The 22,296-nt window shown below is 38.0% G+C and overlaps 1 protein-coding gene across 3 annotated transcripts in view; it reads left to right on the top strand.

Annotated features, from left to right (window-relative positions):
- vwa8 (von Willebrand factor A domain containing 8) overlaps positions 1–22,296 on the top strand; it is a 123,974-nt gene that overhangs the window by 74,892 nt on the left and 26,786 nt on the right. For 2 of the 3 annotated variants that reach the window (XM_008106817.3, XM_062975602.1), the window contains 7 exons: positions 1,072–1,223; positions 9,186–9,294; positions 12,536–12,674; positions 14,209–14,405; positions 18,776–18,898; positions 20,028–20,092; positions 20,196–20,321. In XM_008106817.3, coding sequence (XP_008105024.2) covers positions 1,072–1,223; positions 9,186–9,294; positions 12,536–12,674; positions 14,209–14,405; positions 18,776–18,898; positions 20,028–20,092; positions 20,196–20,321 — 911 coding nt within the window. The remainder of the gene's footprint in view (positions 1–1,071; positions 1,224–9,185; positions 9,295–12,535; positions 12,675–14,208; positions 14,406–18,775; positions 18,899–20,027; positions 20,093–20,195; positions 20,322–22,296) is intronic. The other variant, XM_062975601.1, reaches the window with a different exon arrangement.

Raw genomic sequence — 22,296 nt, 5'->3', positions numbered from 1 at the left:
TTTTTGGCAGTGTTGGAGTTTGTCAGGGACAGAAAATCAAAGTTGTTGTCATCAGTTGTGGTCTTCCTCAGGATATTGCTTTTTCTTCTATTCCCTGGAACATCTGCCTGATGTTACTGGGCACAGCAACTGGGGTTTGAGATTAGGTTCAGAGCCTGCTGTTCTGCTAACCAAGAGGGATGAAGTCAGTGGGAAGATGGGACATCACATTTCAGTTATAGATATCATCAGCATAGGAAGAAATTAGCTTGGTTCTTTTATTTAGTGTTTAGTTTTGTTAAACCTGTTTTGTAGCACAAGGCTTTTAAATAGTTTTAAATTGATTTATTTTTCCTCTTGTTGAGTATTTTTTTAAAAATTGGAAGTCAATTAAATCAAAAGCTTATACATTGATGTCTTATAAAAGCTTATAAATGGAACCTGTAGAAGACAGGCAAAGATGACTCATAGGTACTTTATTTATGTCATTATTTCCCCAGGGCTCCACAGATTGTGGTTAATTTTGTATTAGTGGCCAGCAGTTCTCCTCTCTACTAGCCAGATTATGAAATCTAATCCTATGTTACTTCAACAGCATATACAGTTTTTTCAAACCCCCCCCCCCCTCTATTTTTAAAAAGATATCTATTTAGTCAAAGTGAGTGAGGATTTGTGTTAATTGATTCACATTTTGGCTGATTTTGTTACATTAACCTTTCATACATTTGGTTTCATTTGAATATATTTTCCTCTTTACTTTAAAAAGTTTTTCTTGTCGTGTATGTCTTAAATAACTTTATATTTATAAAACTCATGTTCAGTGTTCTTTGCATCAAATGATTAAACATGAACAGACGTGGGATTTGTACTTGCCTCCCAGTTTAGTAACACTTCAGCTCATGAAAGATCTGATATGCATATATTTCCCCTTTTACTGCAAGGTTTGAAATAGTTTGAAATGCACACCCAGGAATGTCTTTTATGCATCCAAACACCTGTGAGACTTTAGATTGACCGAAAGCATAGATCTTACACCAAATGACCTGTATCCTTACAATAGTTTATGTTTTATTTCTCTCTCTCTCTCTGCAGAAATTTCCAACAGAAGGACTTGCAAATGTTGTTCGAAATGTTTTTGACTTTGACTCTTACAACAATGAAATGCGTGAAATTTTAATTAGGACTTTGCATAAACACGGAATACCAATTGGAGCAAAACCCACCAATGTACAGCTAGCTAAGGAGTAAGGCTTACCTACATTCTATATTGTTGCTACATAGAATCAACCTGGAATACCTGAAGTAAATTCTGTTTTTATCCTCCTTTCCCCAAATGGATTATAATATATTGTACAGTGCCATCAATGTATATCTGTCTACATGTATAAATTGTGAACATTTCTATATAATGTTGGTGAATTTATGTGATGAAATCAAATGAAATAAAGGGAAATATTTGTTTGTTTTTCTCAGTTTTTATTTATTGAACACTATTAAAAACTAAATTCTTTTATCACTTATGTCGGAGGGGATTGTCCCTTTATGCTGCTGAAATTTAACAGAATGTTTACATATAGGTTTAGTAATACATGAGGGGGAAAATCATTCTGCAGTGTTGTCAGTATCCCAATATTTCTTACAACATATATCAAATTGTGCAAGTAGAGGGCATTTACTCAAAGAAATTACTTTTGCAAGTCTACAACACCACAGATAATTGTATACACCAATTAGCTTGCTTTGAGATACTATAACCTTCATCTCAAATCAGATAGTTGTTTGGTTAGTATAATGCATCCTCATCCTGTTTTTTTTTTAATCATAATAATATCAAGATCACAATTAAATTTTCTAATCACTAAACTAACTCTAAAGACCTTTCAAAACAGAACAAATATTTCCCTTTATAACTACAAAACAAGGAACAGTGGTATTAGGCCAAATGGGATTGTTGTTGTTGGGATTTGGAAAGGACAGTGCATTCCCATCTTCTAGCCAGGTACCTCCGCCAGTTATCACTGTGTAGCCATTGCCGTAATCACATCTCACAACTTCCAGAGACATTGTCAAAGAGAAGAAAGCTCAGTAGTCTAATCTTGTCATCTGAATATCAAGGAACTTAATGCCTCATAGGCTCAGTTGCAGAGGGAATGTGATGTATACCCCAATTGCTTATTTATGTTTGTGTCATCCAGTTATTTTGTAAACTCTTATACTTGCCATAAGCCTAAAGTTACAGTATAGAAAAGCTATTATTAAAAGATGGACCTTTCCTATTAGTTGAACCAGAAATAAACATCACTAAAAATTCCCTCAGGTAGTTAATACTAACACTGACGTTGATACTGCCAATAATCCCTTACTCACTTTTTGAAATTCCTGTTGAGCACTGATAACACTGGCAGGGAGTCTCATAGTTTCATTTTTCTTGGGCCTCAAAGGCTGCATGGTGTGTACATGCCTTTAAGTCCCCTATTGCCATACAGCAGCCCTATAGATTTCATAGGAGTCCTCAGTGTTGGTTTAGCCACGTCCTTCCTCTGAAATATAGCTTATAGCACTTGGTGTTTATTCACAGTCTCCTATCTAATTAATAACCATACTGAGCCTGCTCGGTTTTCACAATCAGCTAGGATCTGGGCCTTCAGGGCACTTGAGCCCTCAAAGGGTATTATAATCATTTAATACACAAACTATTATCAAGTTGACAGTTGGTTCTTGTCACCAAACTCATATATAGTCTACGTTCCTATTACTGCCCTCTATACAAATCTTAAGTATAACTTTGGGTGTCCTGAAATATTTAGAGGACCAAGAACTTTCTAGCCACATGGGCAGATTCTGTTGATCTTAAAGAAGAAGAGGAAATCTTAAATCAGAGATGCAACACTGAAACTTTAGGCCTGGAACTTTATTGGCAGCAGTTGACAGATTGTCCTTTGTAGTTTTTTCCTGCTTTTTTCCTCCTTTCTTTGACAAGTTGGAAGATCAAGAAGTACCAAATAGTTTGGACTTGCATGACATATCACTCAGTATATTTTGCCTAGAGCCTGATAGCATCAGTGAAAGCAATTTTGATGCTTGTACGTGGTAGAGATAACACCTGCAGGGGACTTAGTGGTTATAGATGAGAGAGTAAGTTAGATAGAAACCTTGTGGGAACGGCTTGTCCAGAGACTTGGTTCCAACTGCTTAAAAAAGTGTTTGACTCGAATCCTTACTTGATGGAATAAATCGGTTCATTAGAGTTAGCCTTTGAAGAAAATAGAAATCTTTCTCTGGATGCATCTACACTGAATAATTAATGGAATTTGACCACTTTAACTGCCATGGCTGTATGCTATAGAATCATGGGAGTTTCAGTTTCACAAAGCCTTTAGCCTTCTCCGCCAAAGAGTGCTCACCTAACTACAACTCCCATGTGTCATTGCCTAAGCAAGTATTAAATACCAAGATATGTTCACTCAAGCCTGTTCGTTCATGGAGTTTTTATTATTAAATATATATTATCACTGTGATGAGAAGATTTTCAGCAAGATAGTATTTTTTTGCCTAACTTTAGCAACCCATTTTTGCACAATTGTAATCCCTGGGGCAATTCTAAATCTTCAGGATGAAATATTCAACCATTGTTTAATGTCAAATCACAAGAATAGGGCCTATGACCCTAATCAGGTGCCTCTGGATAGAAATTATAACCATTTTCCCCCCAATATTTTTAATTACAATTTTTGAACTAAACACAGAAAAAGAAAAGTCACAATACTTATGTGAACATAGACATATTTAGAAAAGGATTACCTGACAAACATACAACCTTTCCGATTACTCTAAAACTATCAATATATACATGAATTAGTTCCAGCTTCTCTTCTGTCGGTTTCTCTATAGATTTAAGATTTTTCTTCCATTTTAAATATAATGAATGTTTTACTTCTGCTTGTTTTAACATTTACAAATGAATATCCCAACATATTACGTGTCCAAACCTGTACATAGAGTCTTTCCCTTTCTTTCAGGCTGGATGTACGTTGCTATATAATCCAGCTTCAGAATGCAGATTACCTGCCTTGAACTGGATTATATAGCAGTGTAGATCTAGCCTCAGGTTTATACAGTAGAGTCTCGCTTATCCAACATTCTGTATTATCCAACACAGTCTGCCTTTTAGTAGTCAGTGTTTTTGTAGTCAATGTTTTCAATACATTGCGATGTTTTGGTGCTAAACTCGTAAATACAGTAATTACTACATAACGTTACCGTGTATTGAACTGCTTTTTCTGTTGATTTGTTGTAAAACATGATGTTTTGGTGCTTAATTTGTAAAATCATAACGTATTTTGACGTTTAATAGCCTTTTCTTTAATCCCTCCTTATTATCCAACATTTTCGCTTATCCAGCCAGCCCGTTTATGTTGGATAAGCGAGACTCTACTATATTGATAAAATAGCTTCCATTCTTCTAAGAATGTGTCCACTGACTTATCCTTCAATAACATTGTTCATTTGTCAATTTCTGTTAATTCCCACATCTTCACCGTGCAGTATTCTATAGTTGGTGTTTCTGTCTTTTTCCATTGTTGACCATGTAGGATTCTTGCCACTGTTAACATGTTCTGTAATGTTCTCCCAGGCTCCTTTTTATTTGGTGTCAAATCATGAGAATAGGCTTTATGACTCTAATCAGGTGCCTCTATGGATAAAAATTATGACCACTTCTGACCTAGAATAGGTGGATTTCAGAATTCTGACCACCCTCTTTGACATTAGCCTGTCAAAGAGATGGTACAGTTCCAGCACCGAATATTATTAAGGTTATGCCGAGTTATCTCTCCCTGCCTGCACCAAGCTCAGGATGGTTTGAAATCATGCTAGAGGAAGAGATAGCCTTGGGGACACTTGCATATGCCGTTCCATATGCATCCTTCTGAATTTAAATCTGTGTGTCACAATGATGACTCATGCTGTTGCCATCAACTCTCTGTACCTTTTAAGTCCTGGTGTGTGTCAAAACATTGGAAAAATATCCCCTGAATATCTAGGCCATGCACAGATTTTAGTCCTCTGGCTTAATTTCTCTTTTTGACCAGCAAGAAAATTGCAAGAGGAATTAACAAATGTCAGCAAAGATTGTTTATATAGCATGAGTGGCCATCATGAATTTCCAACACAGTCTGTCTAAATTAAAATGCCTAATACAAATACTTCCATATCTTGAAAGGACTAAATCTATCAATATAGAAACCCTGGCCAATACCCACTGTAGGAGAAAGCAGTAACCTTGCAATCTAAACCATCCAATTTCTAAAGGATATAGTGGAAAACATTGTTATGATTGCTGAAAACTGCATAGCCATGAAATGATAATTTGTGAGGGGTTTTTAGAATGGGGACATTTAAACATGCCAGGTTCCTTCAAGGCAGAGATCATGCTGGCATGCGTATTTCTCAAGAAGAATTGTCTCTGCCATATCCTTCTTTCCATTTGCATTAAAGAGTCCAGCTTTTGGGTTCCATAGGCACTACAAATATTATCCAAAGTATCATTGGATTTATTGGAATTCTGCTCTGCTCGCCCCTTTTGAAAATAGTAACATCAGCCTAATTATCTCAGTGTCCATGGAAGTGACCAGAAGCGTAATGTTGACTGCTCTAAACTACTGAGAAGCAAGAATTTCCATTGGCTTAAACATTCTTATACAGTAGAGTCCCACTTATCCAAGCCTCGCTTATCCAAGCTTCTGGATTATCCAAGCCATTTTTGTAGTCAATGTTTTCAATATATCGTGATATTTTGGTGCTAAATTAGTAAATACAGTAATTACGACATAACATTACTGCGTATTGAACTACTTTTTCTGTCACATTTGTTGTAAAACATGATGTTTTGGTGCTTAATTTGTAAAATCATAACCTAATTTGATGTTTAATAGGCTTTTCCTTAATCCCTCCTTATTATCCAAGATATTCGCTTATCCAAGCTTCTGCTGGCCCGTTTAACTTGGATAAGTGAGACTCTACTGTACCTATTTATTCATCTTAGAATGGCCACAGAACTCTGTATGAATGCTTTTTTAAAGGATGAAGGAAGCCTCTCAAGCTTGAGTGTAGAAGAGTTATTTCCAAAGTCCTGGGATGGTGCTTTGTAGTTCTTTGACAGATGACTTAGCAATATGTTCTTGAGCACAGAAAACATGGGGCACATCTACACTGACACTATAATTCAGTGGTTCTCAACCTGGAATCCCCAGATGTTTTTGACCTTCAACGCCCAGAAATCCTAACAGCTGGTAAACTGGCTGGGATTTCTGAGAGATGTGGGTCAAAAACATCTGGGGACCCCAGATTGAGAACCACTGCTATAATCCATCTTGGAACTGGTTTTGGAGGAACGGCTTCCAGTCAGTGGGTGATGAGATTGACAAGTCTGGAACTGGTTTAAGGCCAGTTGCCTTAATCCAAGCATGGGCAAACTTCAGCTCTCCAGATGTTGTGGACTTCAACTCCCATAATTCCTAACAACCAATAAGCTGGCTGGGTTTTCTGGGAGTTGAAGTCGTGGCCTCAAATTGCTCTGCGGTTTTCGGGAGTGATGCACATTAGCACTCTGGAGGCATTGGAGGTGAAAAAATGGAACCTTTCAAGCCAATAAGTTCCCTGCTTCCAAGCCCTTCAAACACTTTTCAGCATCTCCTGTTCTGGATTCAATGATGTGCTTCAGCAAAGATTGGTATCTACAATGCACTCTGCATTTTGTACAGTTGATTTTGTCCTGGATCTGGGATACATTGCCATCTGCTACAGTGCATTATTTGGCTGAACACAAACTCTCATGTAACTTTTTAATTCACAATATAACCCTAAATATGTGCTGCAGCACGCCTTGGCGCTCTGTGTTTTATGACTGTCAAGGTTTGTAGTCATCTCAAAGCTGCATTATAGTATCAGTGTAGATGGGGCCAGAGTCTGAGTTAATCTTTGTGTTGGGCGCATTCCCTCTTAGGTTGACTTACTCTGTCTTTTGCCTTGATGTTTTTGTGTGCACCCAGCTCTCCAGAAACACAAGGTATTGCAGCTCCCTAGAAGAGTTTCAGGTTGTTTCCATCTGAGCCAACATTATTTAATTCCAACTGAGATGAGGGGTGCCCTTTTTGAAGAGCCACGAACTATTCTATATATGGCCTAAAAGGTGTAAGAGATTTGTCTTGTTTATCACTTCAGCAGAAGTGGTGACAAGTGGGAGAATGTGGTGTGTACAGAAAATAATATGTACATGTATAATACATCATATATCTCCTAGCATCTGTTTATGCTTTGCTGTATTGCTTCTTCTTAATCACATTCATGCTTGCATGTTGGTGAACAACATGGTCAGAAGAACAACTCCTTTCAGTTTGTTAGCCTTTCCTCTTTCAGCTAACTCATCTGTTTTATTCTTTAGGTCTAATTTCTTCTTTTGATATGAAAAAGCATGTCATTTGTCTCAAATAATAAGATCTTGCTTAAGTGCAATAACTAAAGTTACCTTAAAATCTGTGTGTTTAATTTTGAGTTGTAAATCATTGAAGCTGAAAGAAAGCAGAGAACAATGTGGTTGCCGCTGTTTTGAGCAATTTTTGAGCTCTGCTGAAAGTAAATCTAGAATTTCCAGAGCACCAGCCATGTTTGTTGCAACAAATCTATCTAAAACGCAAAACTCTTAATTGTTTGGCGCTAAAAAGACATTGGTTGTAATACTGTGGTAAGATAGTACAGTCAAAACAACCCAATTGACAACTCCCTGTAATCAGGACTTACTGAGTACTTGCCTCACCTGTACGTCATTGCTCAGTATAATTTCAGAAAGGAATGTTATTGAACTCTATTACAATCTGTACATATGCAGTTTTGCATTTGTTAGTGCTTATTCAGAAAACATCAGTTAAAAGTGTGGAATTCTGTTATCTGAGTCACATGTTTCTTTCTTCATGTTTGCTAAAATACTTATGAAAAATGTTTCTCAGCATTCTTGACCACCACCACTTGCTCATAACTGCAGAAAGTTAACATGCAATATGTTATTTTGCAATAGAATTGGAATGAATTAATAGCTTTAAATGTAGATGTGTGGCAAAATTAAAGAACATATATCTAGTATCGTTAACCTATTCAAATGTGTGAAGTACCCTGTGTCACTGTCCAGGTATACTCAAAGAATTTACCAATTTATCTTTTATACTCTGTTCTCAGAAATTAAAAAAAACTGTAGAGGATTCAACTGAAGTTATTTTTATTATAGAACCCTGCATTTTTACTGTTAGTATTTTGAGGCCTTCTTAGGGCAGCTTTCTGTTTCTATATTTTCACAAACACAATTTTGTATGACCCTGAGACATTTCTTCTGTGAGAGACAGAACATTTTATGAATACAGTAGAGTCTCACTTATCCAAGCCTCGCTTATCCAAGCCTCTGGATAATCCAAGCCATTTTTGTAGTCAATGTTTTCAATATATCATGATATTTTGGTGCTAAATTCGTAAATACAGCAATTATAACATAACATTACTGCGTATTGAACTACTTTTTCTGTCAAATTTGTTGTATAACAGGATGTTTTGGTGCTTAATTTGTAAAATCATAACCTGATTTGATGTTTAATAGGCTTTTCCTTAATCCCTCCTTATTATACAAGATATTCGCTTATCCAAGCTTCTGCTGGCCCGTTTAGCTTGGATAAGTGAGACTCTACTGTACTTTGATATAGACAGTCATTAACCAGTAACAGTGGTTTGCAAAAGCTACTTTGCATGCTTGTGTTGCTGTTTCCATCATTTATATCATATCTCTTTTTCAGCTTTTTTGACCAAATCTCCCCTTCAGACTTCACTATATGCTATTTCAATTGTATTTTATAGAAATCTATTTCCTGGTTCTTTTGAAGTTGTTACATTCTAATTTTTAGCAAACCCTCGCCTACATGGTTATTGGACATGTGTAATTTCTTGTGTTGCATAAAGTATTCCTTTGTGAAACCACTTTTCTTACTGAAGCATGCTTTGTAAGCAGAATTCTTGTATTGTATCATTGTGATCTTAAGACTGTGTTGTAGCAGTTAAAATTGTATCAGCAGGGAAACAACCACCTTTGTCAACTCAGAGAAGTATATTGTTAAATAGTGTATTGCATAGAAATGGCAAATTAGTAATACTGATATTTCTCTGGACAGGTTGCCATTACCCGATCCAAAATTCATGGGCTACTGGAAAGTCAACCAAATGGGCAATGCAAGGCGAAAAATGCTATGCCCAACGGAAACACATCGCATAAATGTAAAGGTCTGTGAAGTTTCTAAAGCTTGATAATGACCAGAAATTTGTCATCCTAACCATTATAAGATATTTTTATTGCAGTCTGCCAGATATCAAGACTTTAAAGCAGTCATACTTGCATCAAAAGAGAGTTCAAAACAGTGGCATCCATGCCATCTGCTGAAGATGTTCCTGAAATTTGCCTAACCTACAGAAACAAGATATGCTTCTGTAATAAGCTGAGGATCACAGCTTCATTGATTATAATAAAGGAAATTGTAAATGTATAAGTGTTATAGGTATATGGGCAGATTAACCCAGCCCTTAGTAGGACACAGAGTAACGCATTTTCAGTGCTGTAACCTGCCAACCTAGCAGTTCAAAAACATGCCAATGTGAGTAGATCAATAGGTACCTCTCCGGCGGGAAGGTAACAGCGCTCCATGCAGTCATGCCGGCCACCTGACCTTGGAGATGTCTACGGACAACTCTGGCTCTTCGGCTTAGAAATGGAGATGAGCACCAACCCCCAGAGTCAGACATGACTGGACTTAACGTCAGGGGAAACCTTTACCTTTACCTTTAACCACATGGCTACACTCTTGAATCACAGTTATTTTTGATCCTGTACTGCATCAGTGTGTGGTTTCTGGCATACCTGAGACAAGTGCCTTTCCTTTTCCTGAATTCTGGATCTCTGGCTCATAGGTCACAGTAATATCCTTTCACCCTTCAGGCCTTCACCACTACATCAACCTGTATGTACTGTCCATACTGCCTTCCTAAATCTGAAGTCAACCTTAACAGATGCTAATAGTCCCTAGTAATTTAGAATAGAGTGAGTTTAAAAAAAATCCAGACCTGGACCATCTGGAAATTAGACACACACACTCCCCTCCATAAGAAGCACACCCTATCCTAACAGTGCCCATAAACAGAGCCCATACTGAATGCAGCTCCCTCAGGTGCTGTTTGTAAATATTGTTTTCTCCATGAACTGGAATCTCCTACAAGACTGTAGACTTCCTTGCTTCGGAATTTCCAAATATCCCCATGTTCTAGCTGGACAGCAGCACTTGTGGCACTGGTTTTCTACTCTCCTTTGAGACTTACTTTATATGGTTTAAGTCTAGTTGTTAGTCACAACTAGACTAGTTCTTTAGGAACTTGTAAGGCAACATTTATGTAAGCACCATAAGTAAGTGGGTATTCTCCAGTTGAGGACTAAGAATTGGATTTAGGCTAATGTCTTCCCATTGCTTGTGAGTATAATTAATTTAAAGGACAATAAAATAAAATAAAAACCAAGAGTAGGAATAATAGAATATTTATGCGGAAGTAAATTGAGGATGGCTCAGTACATAAAATACTGAAATTGTAGACGCAGGTGCCTCCCTTAGTGCAAAAGGATTGCAGATAGAAAAACACATTTGTGTGTGTTATAATCATAATATTCATTTGGGTACCACTTAACTGTCCAAATGTTCTTTTGAATGCACTTGATAATGTATGTGCCCATCTAGAACTAACAGAAGAAAAGAAATTTGATCTGATTATGTGCATGAGGTGATCCCAACACATACCTCTACAGTGTTTCAGTGTGGATGATAATTTGGATGCCTGGCTTGCTGGGAGGAACAAGAAAAGTGAGAATGAAAATAATGAACCGGAAACAGCACTGGGAGAAAATTGTATTTTAAGTACAAGTTTGCTGTGGTCAACCAGACAACAGGTTCCAATGTTTGGTATCTTTTAAAGGCTTTAATGAATGGAATGGGATGAATCCAAATGCTCTCCTCAAAGGTCATTATCTGAACTGGCTCACTTATAGGAAACAAATAGTTTTCTCCTGTGAAGCCATCATTTCACCTAGAGCAGCAAAAGATACCGAGCTAATTTGCAGAATAACGTTCAGATAAAATTCTCAGGTTCCTCTTTCTCAGTAAGGTCCTTTTAATGCAAACTTAAAATTACCAAAGCTAATTGCAAATATGTTTCCAGATAAGGTAAAGGTTTCCCCTGACGTTAAGTCCAGTCGTGACCGACTCTGGGGGTTGGTGCTCATCTCCATTTCTAGGCCAAAGAGCCGGCGTTGTCCATAGACATCTCCAAGGTCATGTGACCAGCATGACTGCATGGAGTGCCGTTACCTTCCCGCTGGAGCGGTACCTATTGATCTACTCACATTTGCATGTTTTCGAACTGCTAGGTTGTCAGGAGCTGGGGCTAACAGCGGGTGCTCATTCTGCTCCCGGGATTTGAAGCTGGGACCTTTTGACCCGCAAGTTCAGCAGCTCAGCGCTTTAACACACTGTGCCACCAGGGCCCCTATGTTTCCAGATATAGAGCAGTAAATATATGTTATATGGAATTACTCTCAAGCCCTATGTAGATGTTAAGTTCTCAATAACCTGTAACCTGGCTGAGATCCTGTCCATTGGTTTTCCTTAACTAGGCCTCACCTCAGATAGTTTTACACTCCAATTTGTCTATAGCACTCTTGTCTGGGAAATTTTGTTAGGAAAGGAAAACATTAACAGTGTGCAGTACAATGCCATACATGTTTACTCAGAAGTCTTCTCCATTGCATAGTCCTTTTATTTTCAAATGTACAAGAAGCATACAGGTATGGGAAAGAACCAAGATTATTCCCAAAGGTTTTAATGGTATCCCTGAAATCTAAATGTCTACAACTTAATCTCAGGTGATGGTTTCAGATCTTTCATGTGCTGGCTTTTCAAAGCTATGCTTCTTGTTTCCACCTTTTTGAATATGGGTGACTTGTATTACAAATGCATCCTCAGCTATGGATCTGTGATTTTTGTGTGTGTCAGGAGCAACTTGAGAAACTACAAGTCACTTCTGGTGTGAGAGAATTGGTCGTCTGCAAGGACGTTGCCCAGGGGATGCCCAGATATTTGATGTTTTTGCCCTCCTTGTGGGAGGCTTCTCTCATGTCCCCTCATGGAGAACTGGAGCTGACAGAGGGAGCTCACCCGCTCTCCCCAGATTCAAACTGGCGACCTGTCAGTCAGCAGTCTTGCCAGCACAAGTGTTTAACCCATTCCACCACCGGCGGCGCAGTGTGAATATATTCATTAATGCCCAAAGGAAGAGGCACATTATTATATTACAATATTTGATTTCCTTCATATAGGTCACTCTGTAGGATTTTCAGGAACACTGATTTTGCCAGTATCCTCTACCGTTAAGGGTATTATCAGCAAGGAATGTGACTCAGCTTCCATTTTGTCTTCCTTTCTTATAGGGTCCAATGTATTTGAATGTTCAGGCATTTCCACTGGAGAGGCATGAGGCCAGGTCCCTGAGTTTTACAGAAGAAACAGCATTTTGGTCACTGCCACTGAACGAAGTGAATATAGTATGCGATGTTGCTGTGGCACAAGGTAGAATACAATTTGTGTTTTCCAATAAATTATTGATGATGAGAAACTGTATTACTGCTCAAATACATATTTAAAACAGAATTTATTATACATTAGTTTGCTTGCCACTTAAGCAAATCCATTTTCTGTATTTTGCAACAAATGTTGTTTACCATGTACTAATGTTTTAGTGAAATGAAGGAAAAGAAGCGGTTGCTGAGTGCCTTCCAGTTCTTTCCAATTTATGATGGATATCTCAGGTTTTGTTGGTAAGATTTATTCAGAAGGGATTTGCCTTTTCCTCCTCCAAGGCTGAGAGAGCATGACTTACCTGTAATGCCTCTAGGCTGCGGGAGCACTGGAAACCAACACGGAGGCCAATAAACAATCTAATATCTTTATTAGTGCAATAAAAGAATAAAACAGAAGTATGCAGAGTATATAGTCAAGCAATTGTCCTTATAAGAAAGATAAAAAATAGTCCAAATAAATGAAGTTATATGTCCAGTATTAGAGTCCAAAGTCTACAATCCAATAACCGAAACACACTCAAACTCTTTGGAGGTTTGAGTGGGGAAAGAGCAAGGATTCACCGGGAGATTCCTGAAGTTAAGTCCAGACAAGGATTCAAGGCTAGGCAAGGTAATTCATGGTGGATATGAACGCAGTCCAAACTGGAAACAGGAGTGAAAACCCTACTCCTGGTCTACTCGTGAGTAAGCGCACCGAAAGGCGGCTTAGGAGCTCAGGAAACAAGAGACGATGTTCTTCTTGGATTAGTCACGTTGACACCGCGATAGGGAGAGCTCAGTGCAGAACTTTTATGGAAATTCAAGAGTGCCCCCCAGCAGGTGTTTAACTCCCCTATTGTTCCCAGAGAAAGTAGCTGTGTCAACATGCCTGCCTCCCCGATTCTTCCCAAGGGAAACGGGTAAATTAAAATCCTCTCTCTCCGCTAATCTCGCACTTCGTTTCAAAAACTCCTTATTGGAGCGATGTGTTTTGAGAAAAGACTTCCTATCAAACACAACCAGGCTCTGTTTCAAGGGCATCCGTACTTTCCTTTGGCACCAAAATGTCAACAGGGAACATCTGGAATGGAACAGAATCTTGCTGAGAAGGGAAAAAACCCATATCCTCTTCAGTTTGATCTATGATGGCTGCGGGGTCATGGAGCAAGGGTCCCTGAGACATCACATTACCCAAGGTCACTCAATGTGTTGAGCAGGGATTTGAACCCTAGTCTCCAAAATCATACTCTTGTTTATGTTTTGGCAAACATTCTGTGGAGCTACCAGCCTTTTATTTATTTCTGCCTTGTCTATACTTTGTAACCAGAATTCTGCAGCAGACTTTTAGAGAGCAAATAGATGTGCACATGAGAGGGAATTCAGTTTCTTCCCAATTTCTTAAAAGGAAATATCAATTTAGAACGTGCCCGAAACATTTTATTGCATTTTTGTGCATGAAACCATTATCTATAATAGCCTACATATTACCTTTTGATCATAGAGAAACTTTGAACTTACCCTCAATTTATTTTTCTTATTTAAAGAAAATGAAGCGGAAAATACGATCTTTGTGGCCACATGCAATCCCGTCTCCTTATATTTTATGGATACCTCTAGCCAGAATGGATACTATGTGGACTTGTATGATATCTTCCCAAGAACAGGCATATGGCAGCCTTTTGTGACTCTGGCACCTCTAGGCAATCCATTAAAAGGCCAAGTAATTTTACACGAAGAGCAGGTAAGACATAAATGAAAGTCATGCTTCCTATATTTTCTCACAAGGAAATGCAGTTCCGGATGTCTCCCTCTGATTCCTTATTTTACACTAACTATTCTAATACATGCCTGTCTCCTCCAACTGAGAATAAAAATCATATCTGAAAAATAGGAGAGGTTCTGATAATGGATAGAAATGAACACATGTATAAAATATTAGAATATAATGTTTGAGTGGCTTTTGTAGGAAATTTCTATACAGTGTTCTCTCACTTGTCGCTGGGGTTAGGTTCCAGGACCACCTGCAATAAGTGAAAATCTGTGAAGTAGGGTCGCTATATTTATTTTAATATTTATACATTATTTTAGTAGTTATACACTATTTTAAGTCTTTATCAACCAATCATGTGTTGATAAATCACCTCCTTCTCCTCCCGTTGCCACTTGGGCTCCTTTTCTCTCCCTTCGGCTTTTCCTTCCTCCCTTCCTTAGGTTGTAAATTGTAATTTTTATGATTTATAATAATCTTTTAGAGTTTATTGAAAAACCGCAAAACAGCGAATCTGCAAAAAGTGAACCGCAAAGTTGTGAGGGAACACTGTAAATTCATAAGCCCTTGCTCTCCTTTCTGTATACTTTTTCTGTAAAATTAATATGATTTACATTTTTATAAAGTATGACATTAATTTCACCACTATTACAAAATCCAATTCATAACTACCAGTCTACATTTTGGAGAAAAGCACAAGCAGGGACTTTGTTCAGAAAGTAGCAAGACTCAAAGGTAGAACTACAGCATCTCTGAATAACAACAGGAAATAAAAGGACGCGTATAAGGGAGAAAACACAGCAGCCACCATTCGTTTCTGTAAAGGAAACATGAGAATTTGTCATTAGACATAATTATGCAGTGGTAGGTATAAATACATTAAAATTAGGGAGTTCTTTTTCAAACACCCTGTATAAATAAGCCTCATTCTGCCACGGATATGAGTGAGCAGATGAATTAAGATTTTGCTTTCGGGATTGAACTTTGGTTTCTTGCTCATTTTAAAGTTTTGAATCATAAATACCAGTTATTTTGTTCAATTCAGACTTGCTGGTAGGTCTGGCATCTCTAGGCCTAGAGAACATGCTTCATCCTGGTGAATGGTTTTGCATATTCCTTCCTTCCTTCTTTTTCTTTTGCAAAATATTCTCTCTGCAGGAGCAGTGACGTGGCACATCCTGCTTGCCCCCCAACGGAACTTTGTGTACTATTTTAGCATTTGTGCAATGTGTGGCAGAAAGATAGAGGCCAGCATCCAGTATTGTTTTTTTGTAGGATTAGAATAATAGAATCATAGACATCTGGAAGAGACCACATGGACCATCCAGTCCTACCCCCTGCCATGCAGGAAAAAGCACACTCAAAGCACCCCCAACAGATGGCCACCTGACCTCTGTTTAAAGGCCTCCAAGGAAGAGCAGAAATTACATTTCTGTCTCCAAACATCTCTCCCAAATATAGCAGTGCACAATATTTGTGTATTTTGTTCACTTACAAGAAAGCAGGTAGCTTTTAAAGACAATTTTATTACAAATGGTAAAGATAGCTTATAATACCCAAAAGACCCCATTTGATCCCATTTGATCTTGGAAGCTAAGCCGTGTCAACCTTAGGCAGTACTTTGATGGGAAACTGTAATGAATACCAGGTCTTTTAATATATTTCAGAGCAAAGAACTAGCAAAACAATCTCTAAACAATACTTGCTTAAGACACCCCAATGTAATTCATGGAGTCTCCATAAACTGACAGGCAGCTTGAAGGCACACACAAACAGCCAGATGGCAGAGCAAAAAGGAAATTGGTTCTGTTCAAATGTTTTGTTTCTATCCTTTCTTCCTCCTTTGCATTTTAAAAATCTACCACCACGCATCCAGAAGAACACTGACATCAGCTTCCCTTTCCTCTGCCTTGCAATTACACCCTTATTTGAACTAAGTTCTTCCAAGAGAGGAAAATCTTGGCTAAGATACAAGCTGAAGCAAGGAAAGGGAAGCTTTGCAGTAGCTAAAAATAAAAGAACGGCACCTCAAAATAATGGCCATTACATCTGTTGAATATTTGGAATGTAAGACACTAGGGACATGAGGTCACCCAAAGGTTTCTCTTCTCCCAGTAAAAAATAAACATCAGACAAACTGCACACTAGAAGAACATATCTTCCCAGCCCACTTGAAGAGTTGCCAAGGCTGTAACTGGAAATATTCACCAGTGACGCAATATTTTATTTTTATACACAAGCCATTATGCCACCAGTCACTTGGGGCAGATGGGAGACCTTTGTATCGAAAAGAGAAAAGAGCCTTGTTATGGTGATAGCTGACCCTGTAAACTTAACACTAAGTGAAAGAACACAACTGTCTTTTGGAGACTGGAAAATCTTAACACTTTCTTTGCTTCTGTTGCACTAATGAACACAGAGGAACATCAACAAAAATATTGTTACCTCCCCTTCTTCATGAAGCATTTTGGTAGAAATAAGAACTGTTAAGTATTAAGTTGGGAGATTCTTGATTAGAATTAAGTAACATGACAGTTGTGGGTACATTTTACTATATTTAAGCCAGAACACATCTTGATTTTTAAAAATATGTAGATTTATTTATAATAATTTCTACAGAAGTTTTAGTGGAGATGTGGATCTTATGTGTTGTATGTAAGGGGTCCTTGAAACAGAGCTTGAGGGTTTATATTAAAGCAGAATGAAGGTAATGGCTATATTAAAACCATCTGAGCAGTGATAGGATTGATGATATACTTGTCTTCACATTATTCTCCCTGTTCCAACCCATTACGAGGCAAACAAGCCATACACAAAACCCTATTTGCCCGTGCTGCTGCAGTCCTTCTAAGAGCTTTACAGGTAACTTCTGTAGCTAATGGTTAGAAGTGAATCCTTATATCTGTGATTCCCAACCTGTGGTCCATGGACCACAGTGGTCCCCCAGAACTAAAATATGGTTCACAGCCTCACAGCTACTACTAAATATGGTTTTCTGTGGGCGAGCTGATGGCGACTACTGGATGGCATATGTTCTGTATCATAAACTAGAACTGATGTGGTCTATTCCAATGCAATTTTCTGAACCAGCACCCCAAATAACCAAACCAAATCTAAAACTGACAAAAAACTGATCTGTAACCCTTTTGGTACTAATGTTGGAGAGTGGTCTCTGGTCAAAGTGGTCCCTGGTTAAAAAGAAAGGTTGGGAACCACTGTAGTAAATGAAGAGTACATCAGAGGGGAGTTGCTTGTGGAACAATTCACAGGGTGAGATCTAGATTTAGTTATGATAACACTAGTCCTATCGAAATTACAGTAGAGTATCACTTATCCAACATAAACGGGCCAGCAGAACATTGGATAAGCGAATCTGTTGGATAATGAGAGATTAAGAAAAAGCCTATTAAACATCAAAATAGGTTATGATTTTACAAATTAAGCACCAAAACATCATGTTATACAACAAATTTGACAGAAAAAGTAGTTAATTACACATTAATGCTATGTAGTAATTACCGTATTTACGAATTTAGCACCAAAATATCACAATGCATTGAAAACACTGACTACAAAAATGCGTTGAATAATACAGAATGTTGAATAAGTGAGTGTTGGATAAGTGAGACTCTGCTGTAATGGGAATAAATCCAATAATGCCTAAATTAAATCTGATTTAGAAGGATCTATTTGAAATATGACTAGGTCTGAATCTAAACCATACAGTATATCAAGTATATATTTTCTTCTGTGAGTGCAGTGCTGATTCACCAATATGGCTGAGAGCCAGAAGAATTGACAGTAGGCCAGCTGCATCTGTGCTGAATCCAAATTCCTCCCAGCCTAGGAATATGGGGAATTACCTAGGACTATCATGATCTTGTCTTAAATTGGTGCCAGCATAGTAGCAATGTCCCAGGGCAGACAGAGGCTGGATGGCCATCTGTCGGGGGTGCTTTGAATGCGATTTCCTGCTTCTTGGCAGGGGTTTGGACTGGATGGCCCATGAGGTCTCTTCCAACTTTACTATTCTATGATTCTATGACAGAGCTTTGTATCTGGCATTATTCCACTCCTTCCTTGATTTGTATTTTTTTTTTTTGGTTCTTCTGCTGCTGAGATCATTTGTGCCAGCAGATCTCTCTTCCAGATTATCTCCAAAATGAGCTAGCATTATGCTGGTTGTGCCAATATTGAGACAATTCTGCTATAAGAAGGCCATTTCAAAAAGCAAGTGAGCATTCTGCCAATGTATAAAAGGTGTTCTTATTCTTTCCTTCATATGAAAAGACTTGTTATTTTGATATGCGAGATTATCAGATAGTTATATTTTCCATTTGCAGAATAATATTGTTTTATTACTGGATACAAACACTGGTACCCTGCGACGTCTTTTGCTGTTGCCAGATGATGAAGAGGCTCCTAAAAGAACATCCTGGTGGGGCAACAAAGGTGGCAAAGAGGTGGTAAGAAAAAACACTATTCTAACAATGCATTATTCTAATATGATTTTTCAGTCTAATCCAGTCCTTGTTATAGCAAATCATGTCTAGCCTTTATGGATAGAAATACATTTTAAAAAGCCTCCTTTGCTTCAGATAATTCAAACTATAATATTTGTCAGAGATTGTTGTTTTTAAGGGGTGTGAGGTGTTTAGTTTTTAGACGTTTGTAACAGCAAGGGGAGGAGGCACTTTTTTATGCCACTGTGGAATGGATCTCCTCCTTCCTACTCAAACAACAGTCCATCAGTGGATACTAGATGCCTTTGCTGTATTAACACAGCTATCTTCTCAGAATTTGTGTAGATTCCAAATATTTGACATCTTGAACTTGTATCAGTCAAAATTATTTCCACTATTACTACCAACAATTACATTGGCTTTATGTATATTTTTTCCTCCCAAAAGCCTTAATGTGTTTTCCTCTTTACCCTTCGGTGACTTCCAAATGGTCACTTGATTACTAGTCTATATCTGTTAGGTAACTCCATGCAACTCTTTGTGGTCTGTGTATATGTTTCTTTCCTCCCTGTTCTTAAGCAGCTCCTTTGACTGGGAGAGACACTGTCTGAGTTGCTAGAGAGCCACTGCTAGGTAGTACAAACTGCAAGTTAGTGCAAGCTGTATTCTGTTGGATTTGTCAATGGGCCTCACTTGCTAACGCAACACAGGAAAGATTGTTTTGTTCCAGTCTCGGTCCAATAGTTAATAGGATAGGCAATTCTTTCTAACAAGCATTTATTTATAAGTAGAGTTCGCTCTGCTGGAAACCTTTATTACAAAGAAAATGAGGGAAGTCATATTGTTTTCTTGTATAGCAGTAGTGTGCAGTTGGGTGGGAAACAGCATAAGCATAACAGCAATCAAATAGACTATGTGAGGATTCTGGAAATATAGCATTATTTTTTCTCACACAAATTAAGCCTCAGTGGAATAAAGAATCTGAGCTGATCTGAGTTACCTTTTTATATAATAGTCAACTATTCATTGGATAATCTTTCAACTCAAATGGGAGTTCTTTCAAAATTCTGTAATAGTTTCAAACAAGCACATTTATAATTTGTGTGTATGCCTGCTTTTTTTTCTTCTTCAGAAGAGTCATAAAATGTGCAAAGAGTTTTCACACAAAAACTGGTTGGTGTTCTACAAAGAAGAAGGGTAAGCATGAAATTCCCTTTAGCCGAGCCCAACCTCATGAGAGAAAGCAGCCTTCCTTTTGGCAACTGTCCTCGATCTAATTCTCACACACTTTCTTTTGCAGGAGTCAGCTCACAGTCCTAGATGTCCTGGAGGGTCATGCACACACCATCTCCCTACCTATCAACCTCAGATCTGTCTTTTTAGTGGCCGAAGCCCATTGGCTCCTTGTAGAAAGCAAAACAAATCAGTAAGAGAATGTATTTAAGCTATCTACATAGACAAATCACTATTTTGGAATTCTCCAATACCTAACCATTCAGATGAAAGTATTTCCCTGACAGTCCTACATTTGGACAGATACAGTTGTCCTTCCACATTTGCAGTATTGACTTTTGCAAATTTTTATTATTCACGCATTTGAAATGTTCTTTCTAGCAATATCTAGGTCAGGCCTGCACAATCTGTGGCCCTCCAGGTGTTTTGGACTTCAGTCCCTAGAATTCCTGGCCATTGGACAAGCTGGCTAGGGCCTCTGGAAGATGGAGGCCCAAACATCTGGAAGGCCACAGGGAAAAGGCTCCAGGCCTCCCTCCAGTAAGTTTAGAGGGAAATGGAGGGCACAGAGAGAGTCTATAGCAGGGAGGGAAGGCAAGCCCATGTTTTCCACCCCTACAGTTATACACGGGCATGAAATGCTACACTTTTAAAAGGAGAAATAGGATTTAAAAGACACCTTTTTATCACGTGTTTTCTGGCTCTTAATCCAACTCCTCCTTGAGGCCGAGGCAGTGGAAACTGTGGAGCATGTCTTGTACTGCTCTTTTTACCGAGACCTTCATAAACACTTTATAAATCAATTTTAGAAAGTTTACCAGGGAGATCTGTAAGGTTTTACGTTGATTATCTTTTGGCAGACCAAAACCCCAAACTTATTGCCAAAGTTGCTAGCTTTTGTGCAGCAGCGATAGCTTGTCGTTGCAAGATCTTGCCACAGTTTTAGAAGTTTTTAATATTTACTTGAGCATTTACCTTTGCCATTTTAGCATATAAATGTTTTATACCATTTTAACTACCATATTCAATACTGTATTTTAACCTTGTTCTTCACTGTGTTTCTTAATATCTAATTGTATGCATTTCTACGCTATTCTGATGCTTGTACATTTTCTGTTGCTAGTCATTGACTGTAATAAATAAATATATATCCATCCCATATTTTAGCTAAACATTGTTTAGCCTTCCCCTTTAACCCGATTTTACCTAGAGCCTCTACACATTCCTAGAGAGGTGTTCTGTCCGGTAAAAATTTTTTAGCAATTTCTTTATTTGTGGTTTTCACTTTAATTGGAGTCTTGTGCCCTAACCCCTATGAATGTGGAGGGCTGACTCCAATTCTTTCATTATGATCCAACTGAGGATAAATATCCAATTTATTTCAGTTGGCACACTTTTTCTTAAATCAAAGAAATTTTAAAAGTGCTAAACTCTGTAAATTTTAAGACATGAGTACACACAGGAAAAATACCTATTATAAACGTGTATGCAAGACTGAAGCTATTTGCATTTACTGTATATCAGAAAGAGAACCTTGTTGAGCTTATTCCTTGAATACATTGCTTAGGAAGTGTTCTTGCATTTCTCGGAGGTGGAGTTGCCACTTTTATTAGTCCCACCAATTGGTAAGAGCAATGCTTAATTTGAGTGAAAAAAATATCCCAGGCACTAGCTCTCTTCAGGCTGAAGGTTTTTAAAATGGACAATTCCGAAAGGAAAAAAGGTCCAGTCAAGGGCAAGCTGATTTTAAAGCAAAAACAATTAGTAATCTTAAGAAGACAGAAAAGTTACAGTAGAAACTTAACACAACAGATGGTTTTCAACACAAGCGGTTTTTCAAAGGTGCCAATAATCCTACTCCTGACCAACCTAAGGACACTGTGAGTGATACAGCTAAGCTTAAAGGGATTTGAGGATTTCTGAGGTGTTGTGTAATTGTTTGATCTGAAGATGCCAGCCACAGATGCAGATGAAACATTGGAGATTCCTGCTGCTCTTTCTTGGGGAATCTTCCTTTACCTTTTCTTCTTTTCTGCTTCCTTCTGTGTAGACCGTTGTAATATCTGGAATCTCTGTCTTCTAGAATCGCATAGAAGCTTTCTCTGGAATCTTTCTAGAATCAGTGGGACTACTCTGTTTGTTTTGTCCATGAGAAAATATTTAAGCAA

Source organism: Anolis carolinensis, chromosome 3 (assembly GCF_035594765.1).
Source record: "Anolis carolinensis isolate JA03-04 chromosome 3, rAnoCar3.1.pri, whole genome shotgun sequence".
In the NCBI taxonomy this organism is placed as follows: Eukaryota; Metazoa; Chordata; class Lepidosauria; order Squamata; family Dactyloidae; genus Anolis; species Anolis carolinensis.
This window is presented reverse-complemented; position numbering and strand designations above follow the sequence as displayed.